The sequence below is a fragment of the Dipteris shenzhenensis genome, chromosome 23, assembly GCF_047967505.1.
Source record: "Dipteris shenzhenensis isolate YYH24624 ecotype China chromosome 23, Dip_SZ_1.0, whole genome shotgun sequence".
Taxonomy (NCBI): Eukaryota; Viridiplantae; Streptophyta; class Polypodiopsida; order Gleicheniales; family Dipteridaceae; genus Dipteris; species Dipteris shenzhenensis.
The window spans coordinates 18,084,664-18,096,052 of NC_141618.1; the positions used below are offsets into that span (position 1 = coordinate 18,084,664).

General features: G+C 38.4%; 1 protein-coding gene across 1 annotated transcript in view; it reads right to left on the reverse strand.

Annotated features, from left to right (window-relative positions):
• The window catches only part of LOC147887077 (agamous-like MADS-box protein AGL11), a 39,571-nt gene extending 28,519 nt beyond the window's left edge, over nucleotides 1-11,052 (reverse strand). Inside the window, exon 1 of the mRNA XM_087394218.1 lies at nucleotides 10,652-11,052. Within this exon, the coding sequence (XP_087250344.1) occupies nucleotides 10,652-10,956 (305 nt within the window). The 5' untranslated portion in view covers nucleotides 10,957-11,052. The remainder of the gene's footprint in view (nucleotides 1-10,651) is intronic.
• Between the last annotated feature and the right edge of the window lie 337 nt (nucleotides 11,053-11,389).

An 11,389-nucleotide genomic window follows, 5' to 3' on the forward strand; every position in this document is an offset into this window, starting at 1 on the left:
TGAAGACATTTTCACTGCCATTAAGGTGCCCTGACTCCCACTCACGTCTTGTTCCCCACCCTACTAGCCTACAAGGCTACCCTCCTCATCGCTCCTTGTAATCCTTCTCCTCATATTTCTACGCAGCCTTCCTCTGGAGCCTCCTCACTCATTTTCCCCCACCTCAACTCATGGGCTTCTTTCTCTATTTGGTGTTTCAATTTCATAAATATTCCTTTATCTCGATCCACAAACAGAACGTTCATAATCTCTAAAAAGTTCTAGAGCTAGATGGGATTTATTGCTTTTGCTTTGCTGTTCATCTGCTTGAGCGATATCTTTCCCTACTAACTCAAATCGTCACCTCCTCAATCTTCACTATTCTTTTTACTTGCATGATACTTACCCTGTAGTAGGGAAATAGATCATAAAATAGATATATATTTTCAATCTACCAATGTTTTAAGCCCTCTTTTGACTTAGTCAAGCAAAAGAATTTTAGGTAGAAAGGTAGCTAGATAAATATCTTAGAAAATATCAGATTCAACAAGTAGCTCACCTTGGTCTTCACTCGGTCTTCACTAGCATCACCTGCATAGATTACCGAGATCTAAACATAAATATCATATGCCTTGCATTGATGAGATCTTTGATCGATTGGAAGGGGATAAATGTTTTACTAAAATTGATTTAAGATCTAGATATTACCAAGTGCAAATTAGGAAAGCACATATACCTAAGACATTTCTTCATGCTACGTATGAGCATAATCAACTTAGAGTAAGGAAATTTGCAGTTTAACTAATGCTCTAGCAACATGTATGATACTTGTGAATAGTGTCTTCAGCCCATATCTAGGACAATGCATTATATTCTTTCTAGATGATATCCTTATCTATAGTAAAGCCAAAACATAGCATATCGGACATTTGGAAAAAGTGTTCCAACATCTTAGAAACAACTAAAGAACACAAGTGTGAATTTTTTGCAAAAGAGCTAAGGTACTTGAGACATATTATATCCCAATAATGAAGCATATGGATCATGAAAAAGTAAGTCCTAGAAATTTAAGACTTTAAAGAAAAAGAGAGAGTCTATCTTAGGGTGGCAAAATCTTCAGAATTCCTAAAGATGGTTAAATGACCAATGTTATCTCCTAGCTATCGTGGACGGTAGACCACTCCTAGTACATAAGAGAATTGGCGAACTTGCTTACAAATTAGCTTTACTAAAAAGATGTCGCGTAAATCTAAAATTTTAATGTTAGTAGAGTCAAAAGGAAATTTGAAGATGATGAATCAATATTAGAAATCAAATCTGGGTTGAACTCATAAGACTTGCATCTTTACTACACAACCCAAGAAAAAATTTAAGATTGACAAGAGAGTCATTTTTCAATATATCAAGCACGTCTCACTAAGTAGAAGGATAGATCCAAATAGAGTTTAATATTTGAAAGGGTAAGAAATCTCTAGAGAAGGTTTTCCAAATTTGTTTTGAAGGACATAAGCCATCCTTAAGGGGAAGCAAATGTTACGTCAACCATAAGCACATATTTTTTAAGGGGAAGGGGATGTTACATTAACTATAACCATATAATTCTATGGAATGGTTTTGGTATGGTTAGGAACCATAAGCGCCTCACCAGTGCTTACTTTACTTAGGGCTAGAGGGCTTGGGTGTACAGTCATTCATAGGCCTATGATATAGTCGTGAGGTGATAAACCCATGAGGGGGATTTAAAGAAAGGGCCCCATGTGGGATGCATGGCACCAAAGCAAATCGGCAAGTGGCAAGTTCCAGGCAAGGGGAGGGTCCTAGAGAGATGCAGCTCAACTTAGAAGGGGCTCTCATAAATGAGACCCCATACAAGAAAGAAGAAGAGGGAGTTGAGCAAGAAGTAGTGGGCTAGGTGGCCATCCAAGTGGTTTGAGATTCATGATAATCCAAGCTAAATTATTTAGCTTGGTATGAGAGATTAGTTTAGAATGAAATCTCAGCCCTTAATAACTACATCTCACTGCTGCTATAGATTCTCACTTCACTCCTATATTCAACCACCATGAGAGAATAAGTTGTCCTATAACCAAAAATTTATCTCTGAATAAACTAGCATTTATTTTATCCAACAGCTTCATGAGGACTCATTAAGGATGCATAGTCAGATACGGAACATTTGGAACTATCCAAGAATGAATGCAATATTATGTGTGATGTTGTCAATGTTGCCAATATACTTGCCACAGCCAGAGAGATGTTGAACTACGAGAGATGAGACAACACATGCTCCCAAGGAATGACTATATTTTATGTAGTAGATGCATATATATAGTTGAGGACAAGGGTTGAGTGTGGGCGAGCTATATATAGCTCTAACACCCCCGCTCAAACCAAGCCCTCTGGCTACGGTTGAAAAACCCCTTAGGGAGTTCAAGGGAAAACCTTGAGCCACTATATAAATGTCTAGGGAAAATAAAGGCTAGGCTTGTGCCAAAGTATTTAAAGCACAGACTATGAGTGCTTATCGTGATATAATATCAGAAGGGAGAAAATATACAAGGATGGCCTCAGGCTATAATATTGCAATCTGTGAGTGCTCATCATTATGCCTTATCAAAAGAAAGAAGATGCAATCTTTGCAATGCCAAGTCCATTGTAGAGAGTTGAGAACCGAGCTTGTGGTGGAGACTTTGTGAAAATATCTACAATCATCTTATATGTTGGGAAATACTCTATCTGAAAGATGTCGAACAAAATAATAGTGAACTGCTATGTGTTTTGTTTTGTTGTGATGGATGTAGTCTGTGTCTATATACATATTGCACTCTGATTATCGCATTATAGCCAAGATCAAAGAGAAGCTCCTATAACCAAATCAACTCTCATGTTGCAAATGATGCTGCCACATACTCTGCTTATGTGCTGGACACAACAACACAGTGTTGTTTCTTGCTAGTCCATGAGACCAAAGATTGGTTGAGGAAGAGACAATTGCAGCTAGTTGATTGCATTTGTGAGAATGGGCTGGCCCATTTTGTGTCAGAATAGCCAAGAAGGGAAAGAGTAGGAGGAGAATCCTATCTTCGATATACTAGACCGTGTTTCTTAGTGTCTTATAGATATTTTAGTACACACTTTGCCACTATCTAGTGACTTTGGTAGGGATTTGCAAGATGTTGTCCAAGCAAGTTCGTAGAATAAAGAATGTCAAGTCAAGTGTTTAAACCGACAAAATGGAGGAATCCAACAAGATTTTAAAAGGAATATGATCTTTGAGGAATGGATCAATCTAGTCAGAATGATTCTGGTTGGACACAGCAAAATGAGGGAGTGGATACCGGGTTTGCCTTTGCCATGGAAAATTTGTCTAAGATTTCCATAATGAATTTTGTCTAGTGAAGGAAGAGGATACCCGAGTCACGAAAATGCTAGACTTCAAAACTGAGGTAGATCTGGGAGGAATAGATACCTCCCAAATCTACCATCTTGAAGGTAGAAGATAGTAGAACCTGGGCACTTTTGAGAAAAGAAAGATCATTGGAAATCAAAATGATGTCATCCACATACAAAGCAATGATGATAATGGACTGCCGGTCCCGTTTCAAATAGATGTTTACATCTGAGGAGCATGAATGGAACTTGTTTGTCTAAAGGAAAGAATAATTCTTGAGATACCAAGCCCGAGATGCCTGCTTCAAACCATAAAGTGCATGATGTAATTGAAAAACCAAATGCTCTTTTCCTTTCACAATGAAGCATGGAGGCTGCTCCATGTAGATTTTTTCCTGTAAGTTGCCATTCAAAAAATAAATTTTGACATCCATCTGATGACTTGCAAATCAAACTGGGTGACAAAAGCCAATAGGATACAAATGGTGGCGATGCAAACAACATGAGAGAAGCTGTCATGGTAATCAACTAGTACCACCTAAGAAAAACCTTTAGCAACCAACCGTGCTTTACATTTATCAAAGGTACCATCAGCTTTGAGCTTGGTCTTATAGACCCACTTGCATTGAATAGAATGTCGTCCCTATGGGAGTTCTGTGAAAATCGAGGTTATAAAGCTACCTGCCATATGGCAAATGGGATTGATAACACTTGGCCATTTTGTAAAAGCTGTGAAATGTTTCATTCTCTTGCTCTCTCTTGGTATCCTATTTATTTGAGAAAATTTCCCATTAAGGTCTTTTTTGAATTTCTATAAGTTATTCTATGGGTCCACAACAAATATATTTGGGTATATTGCAAAACTACAAAGTATCATTAATCTTAGATGAATTTATCTTTGCTAGTATTATATCAAAGATCTTACCTAGGCAGGATATGTGTTATTTACTGGATGGTACACGAATAGATAGGATACCAAGCCCCTAAGGAGTACCTTCGAGAATTAATGTAGGATAGATTTTTGAATGTGTGATTTGGTGGACGGGGGATGCACCACCTTTTAATGAAAAGATATGAACGAGAAGCTTCTAGGAACTGTAAGGAAAGCATAGAAACATCCATTCAAACCTCATCACCTCGGAAAGACTAAAAAAGATGGGCCTGCTCGGAGGAAGGGTTGTGATTTTTGTTCGAATGTGGAGTTGGTAGTGTTGTGTAGATTATCAAATGTTCGAATCTAGAATTCCATCGCGCCAAGACAATCTAGGGCTGAACCCGTCCCAACAAGAAGGCCGCAAAAAGGGCCAAAATTCTCTTTTCTAAAAGTCATATCGTACCTCTCGAGATGCATGCCAATTAATTGATTTCCTACAATTGGGAAAGCTCATACAATGAAATAAATCCATCAGGTTCATGATAAGATTCTGCATCTTGGTACTAGACTGTACCACCGATCAAAGTCAAAGCGTGAATCATTGATAAGGAAAATTTAGTGGAGTAGAAGCTAGTACCATAAACGAGTGGCCAGAAAAAGGAAAGTCGATACCAATCGGAGAGATCAGTTAACTTTGTTAAAATAGTCGGGGTTGATGTGTCGCGATAAAGGACTGTATATTGCAGTTGATAAGGGAATTCAGAAATGTGAGCGAATGCCTGATCTATGTTAGTTCATATGTTTACGTCCATGAACCTTTCGAATTTGATCAATCGGAACTAGTTGACAGTCTTCCCAGCATTGTGAAATGATTCCAATTTCCGAGGGTCAATATTCACTGATACGCGGGAAAGAATCTCATCGAACTTTATTATGTCTTTCGCAGTTACTTCAGGCAATCCTATCGGCACGTACGCATACTACGTATTGAGGAGGAGAAGAGAAGAAATTTAATAGGTGAGACAAAGCAATTCGACGTCATTGGGTTTGATTCTTGACATCAACTCTTTATCAACCACACTAGTTCTTCCCATACATAACTTTAACACCTGGCGATATTTATTCTTGGAGTTTCCCACGGATCTGCAACTAGCTATCATCAATCATCTCTAATTCCCACGGATCTAATAAAGGTTGATGACTTGCATTAGATTTTGGCATCAGCTCCCTTTTCCTCCCAATCAACCTTTCATTCCACATTATGAGCTGAACCCACCACATGTACTAAAACTAGTTTAACGTACTCGAAAGCAACTATCAGCCAAAGCTCAATCATCATGAATGTATTGTAAAGTCATTTGAAGCTAATGAACTTGAAAAAAAACTAGTATCTTTGCATTACTTGATCCTTTCCGTCCTTGACTACTGCATCCTAGTATTGGTATAATATCCACTTGGACCCTATTGTTTGATGGGGCTTACAATGAATCCTATAAGTGCCAAAGTCATTTCATTTTTTCCTCTGAAGGAATTGCATTTAGCTACAGTGATCCTATAGAAGCTAGCATTAGGATTCAAGCCAAGTGTTATAAATTAACTATTGGTCTCCAATGGGCCCATGACAGTCAAATACTCCAGGCTTGATGTGTTTAATAGCTCTCAAATTGTGTGCCAACGAGTACATATCCATAGTAAGAATTAGTATCACGGCATTGACAGTCATACCAATTATGCCAAGGATTTAAAAATGTAGCAATTCCACATATTTTCCAAAGTTTGAAATAGAAGTTTCTTTAACAAAAGATGCTAACAACCCATGAATAGAATTGTAGCAAAGGTATTGGCTTGCATGCATGTCATCATGTGTAGAAAATGTGGTTATTGTCATCATAGGAAAACCTAATGCTTTTGTTTTGTTGAGGAAATGAAACGTCTTTTCCTGATCATTGAAATAGTCCTCAAATGGTTTGCCCAATAAAATCAAGATGCTCTATTGAAGGTTATTACAAGAGATCAAACATAGACTTGAGGAGTTTGATGAAGTAAAGGGAGGTACTCAAGGGTTATATCAGCTTGCTTTGGTTATGGATTTATTTTCTCCTCTCGTAAATAGTAATGTGCAAATAATGGCAAGATCCAAGTCAATAGAAAGACACTTTCCCTTGTCTTTTGGCTAGAATATCAAAAGTTTTTATGGGAGGAAAGATTATTTTTAAGTAGCACGATGTGTTCTTGAATTTTTCAGAGTGAGTATTATTGCTCATTGAGTGCCAAGATTTGGTATGAAAAACAAAACAATGTCGTGAAGAACCCTTTTAAGATGTTTGTTATTAGAGGAAAACCTCAATTTATCAGGGATGTTCTGGTTGTCTACTCGGAGTTTTAATTTTAATTTGCACTTGTAGGTGGATAAAGTGAGGCAAGGAGATGTAGAAAGGCCATGTCACATTTATATGTGATCATGCAACTGCAATCTTTGATGATCTAATAGCCACTCAGCAAAGCAATGAGGGATTTCTTACCATGATGACCCACTATTTACTGAACCTCACGATAATAGGATTTATGATTCACTCAAGCTTAAGATCAAGTAGAAGAATTCAGCTCCACCTCCAGTAATGGTTGTGTTAGCTACTTCTTGTTTTTCTAATACTTGTTCACTTGCTCTATTGATTTGTTGGCCACTACTCTTTTGTGATCTTTGTTGTTGTACTATGTTTTTCTTTGTTATTGCCCCTACTTTGATTGTTACAAGCTGTCAAAGTTATTTGTTACTGTGTGTTGTAAGTCAAATGTGGTTGTTACTCACAATATACTACCTAGCGAGTGCCTATTATTGCTATGTTACTCTATTTTGGATCTTATTGTGTGTGAGGATAGTGACAAGAAGAATGCAGTGTAACTAGAATTTTTGCTTATGTTATGCCCTATAGCATTGAAATATTGTAAGCGATGGAAGAAGGCTCAATCGACAAGAAAGGTGGCACAGACAGATAGAGTCAATCAAGGGTAGGAAACTGGCTAAAATGGTGACTATTCATAGATTAGCAATGTGGAATGAAGAGAGAGGAGGCTACAATCTATGGTTCTAGCCTAAGTAGTCTTTGATACCCTATAGAAAATCTAGGAATAGAGTAGCACAATGGGAAGCATTGTGAAGAGAAGAGCTTTAGCAAAGATCAAACAATACTACATCAACTTGCATGGGGGGAGAGAGAGAGGAGACATAAGACTATATATGATAGGCTTTGCATATACAAAGATTAAGTGACCTTGCATTTAGTCCATACACTCTTAGGCTCCTTCAAGTAGAAGCCAAGAGCTCTACCCATTTCAATTTCCAGCCACACACTTGGTTGCATTTATGTCCACACATTTGTTTACATCCAGGACCACAAGTATGTTGGGCATGCTCCATGTGATAAAGTCAATGATACCCATGTGTACATGTGCTTCTTTATGTGAGAACCATGTGTATACATTCACCCTTCACAATCAAGAGAGTGTTCAAATAACCATGATTCTCAATAGAGGTTGCTACTCAAAAAAAAAGAGCAAAATCATTCAATGGATATTCCTTCTAGAGATGAGAAGAGGCTAACTGAAAGTATTAATAAATGGTATCCTAAATTCATTTCTAAGATGCACCTTGCCAGGGTTTAGAGGGGAATGAGTGGAGGGAATGGTTAGATAGAAGCGCTATTAATCTATTTTGACACTTTCCCAAAGAGATAAAAGTTTCTAACCTTGCATCTAGGTTTTTAGATGCTACGAAATACTAGTTGGCAAACTAGTTTTCCTTATGAAGGTCATAAATGACTAAAATATGAATAAAACATCTAGTGGGGAAAATTAATGGATAACAAAGGTCAACCCATTCCTCAATGATAGCCCTAAGCCTAAAGAATTAAGGTCAACTCATTTCTCCATGAAGAAAACATCTAGTGAGGCAAAGCAATCGATAAGAAAGCTTAGCCCATTGCTCAATGATAGACCTAAGCCTAAAGGATTAAGGTCCTTACTTCTTCTTGGATATTTGGACCCTTTATGGAGCCAATTGGTTGGATTCAAAGGTGTTCATTATAGGGTTTAGGCCTCATGATCAAGTAAGATATGACTTTAATCCAAGATTATTTACTTCAATAGGTGATAGTATGCCTACTTACATGGTTGCATGCTTCGGTAAACCTATTAGAAGTTGGGCCAACCCCTATTAACAAGGTAAGAGAAACCCGCATTTATGGGTCCCTATTGAGATGAGAATCAATACTAGGTACAATACTAGGTAGATGAAACGTGGGTCCCTATTAACAAGTGAGAGCAACCCACATTTATGGGTCCCTATTGAGATGCAAACCAACACTATGTACAATACTAGGTGTATGACTCATGAGACATGATACAGATGAGGCTTTAAAGCCATTTCGCAAATGGGAGTAGTTTGTGGTTCCCAAAAGAGATAATTTCATTGATGATAAGAAAACTATTATATTAAAGTCTTGTGGTGTAGTCATAGATGATAATGAGACTATTATATTAAAGTCTTGTTTGGCAGGTCACTAACAGATTTATGTCCTAGTTGTCTCACGATGATTGGAGTTCCATTAGTAGGCTTCTTTATATATGGATCTATGGTTTAAGGTAATGGCCTTTTAAATTCCTAAGGCTCATCAAGCAAGTGCTCAAAGATGGCCTCCCTAGAGTTTCACCTACTTGACCTCAAAATTGTTTGGTAAGTAGTAAGTCCATCTCATATTGATGTACTAATTTTCTCTTAGCTTGATAGACCAATTGTGGTAGATATGATTCAAACATACGCTTAGTTTAGTAATCAAGCTACTTATCCCTATAGACCTTGCTCATCAAAGAGTAGCTATTTGGTTCATATTTGGGGCACTTGTTAGGTTAGTGCCTATAGGACATCATTTCAATGAAAATCACCCCTCCAATTTTTAGAGGGAAGGGGCTCTTTGAGGAAATCAAGGTCTCACTCCAAGCCCTACCTAAAGTACGGGTCAATATGTTTTGCTTCAATACTAGTAAAGGATACATCATACATTGGATGTGTTTAAAATCTATTGGAAAGACTTGCACTTAGTTTCCTTCCTCACTTATTAAGCCAATGCGCATTCCTTTACTTGACCTTTGGATTCCTTTCAAAACCTCGGGGGGGTCACTCATCATATGTAACCCTATCACGTGAGTTCAACAGAAGGATATTTTTTATTTCTAAAATTTACAGAAATAAATATACATAAGGGACTATTTAAAATAGTTTTGAAAAAAATTTACAGATTTGTATAGAAAAGGGTAAATTTGTATAGAAAAGGGGTTCAAAACCAAGTCAAAACCTCACACTCAATTTTCATCCTTGCTTATTTCCTATATTCAAGCATGTCATCTTAGCTTGTTATACGCTTATCTACCACAATTGCATTGATTCCACTAGTTTGGGTGGCTTCCCATGGTAAATAGAACATATGCTAGTGGTATTTCTTCATCAAACACTTCATATGATGTATTCTTGCAATATCATTGTATCCACCTAATCTAGTTATGTAAAGGATTACGCAACACTATCTAGTTCTAATTATGGCATTTACTGTATCTTTTCGTTACTTCTCTCCTTTAAAATTTGGTTCTCTTCCTCCTTGGTCCATACTTCTTGCTCTTTCTCACACTACAGGTATCACTTCCCTAACAAAGGCATCTACAATGGCTTCTAAAGAGAGATGTGTATGGTCATATAGCAAAAAACATTTTTCCAAGGTTTCCTACATTAATAATGGATTCCCCAACCCCATCTTCTAAATATAAAACCATGTTTTTATGTATTGTACCCTCCCTTAGATAGCTAGTTAAAATGTTTTTATGGGACTATTTAAAATGTGTAAAGTAAATGTGTTATGAGAAAAAGTAATTTAATTTTTGAAGATGAAATGTTCATTTTAATTGGCTAAATGTAATTCCTTAAAAATAAAAATAAAAAAACCACCGACTTATATTATAGGATGATCATTCTTGAAAAGACCTTTATTTACGAAAGAGGGACATAATATCTTGATTTAGAAAGAGGGACATTACATCGCATGAAGGTGTGCAAGCTTAGCTCAAAACCTTCATAAATGATATTCTTTTTGGAGAGCATTAGATATTGTAAATGATTTAATTTAAATTGGTTTCACTATGTACTAATAGTAAAAGAGACAGCCCAAGGAGTCCCGTTTTAATAAAATAAAAATAAAAAATATACTTTGGGTGATTTCCATGCACGCCAAACAACACAGCTCCGCCTCCTGGCTGTGAAGATGTTTTGGCATTGGCTTTGGGCGAAATCAATATCGACGTTGGGCGAAAAATCGTACGCAGTTTAATCCAAAGAACAGGCTGCGAGATGCTTTGACATACCTGGAGTTGGCATACTCGTGAAGTCTTCCAGTGCTCGAGAAGATGATCACAGCTACTTCAGCGTCGCATAACACGGACAGTTCGTCAGCTTTTTTCAGCAAGCCGCTCCGGCGCTTGCAAAAGGTGACTTGTCTACTGGGAATGTTGTCGATCCTTCTGATCTGTACTCTGCCACGAGGAGCAGAACAGCGCTTGTTCGGGAAGTCTCCCTCATTTGGGAGGAGGCGGCGAGCTGGTTCGGGAGGCAGCACGGGGGTCTGATGGTTGTCAGCAGGAGCTTGGAAGACTCCACGTCTGTTGGGCATGATTGGAGGGGGAATGAGGGCCTGAAGTGAGAGAGGCGGAGAGAAGAACGGGTGGGCAGTTGAGCTTGAGAAGGGTGGCTATGGCGCTGCTGTGAACTTTTAGCTTCTTGTTCAAAACGGGGTGCCCCCAGGACAAGTTTGTCTTGATTGGACATGGTAAAAACGTGCACGTCCCTTCCGTCCTTGGAGGGAGGTTCGGAGGTAGGCTTGGAGGGAGGTTCGGAGGGAGGCTCGGACGCGGGGAGAGAGGGGATGAGCGCACCAGTTGCCATGTGGACGAGAGGTTCGGAGGGAATTGAGGGCCCACTTGCCACATGTCGCATGCGGGGCAGCAGTCAGACTTGTAGTGGGGACAGACCATTACGTGTCGCAGGCTGAGCGCCACATCTGACGCAACGGGCTAGAGCGCGACGTGGCGCGAAGCAACGATTGG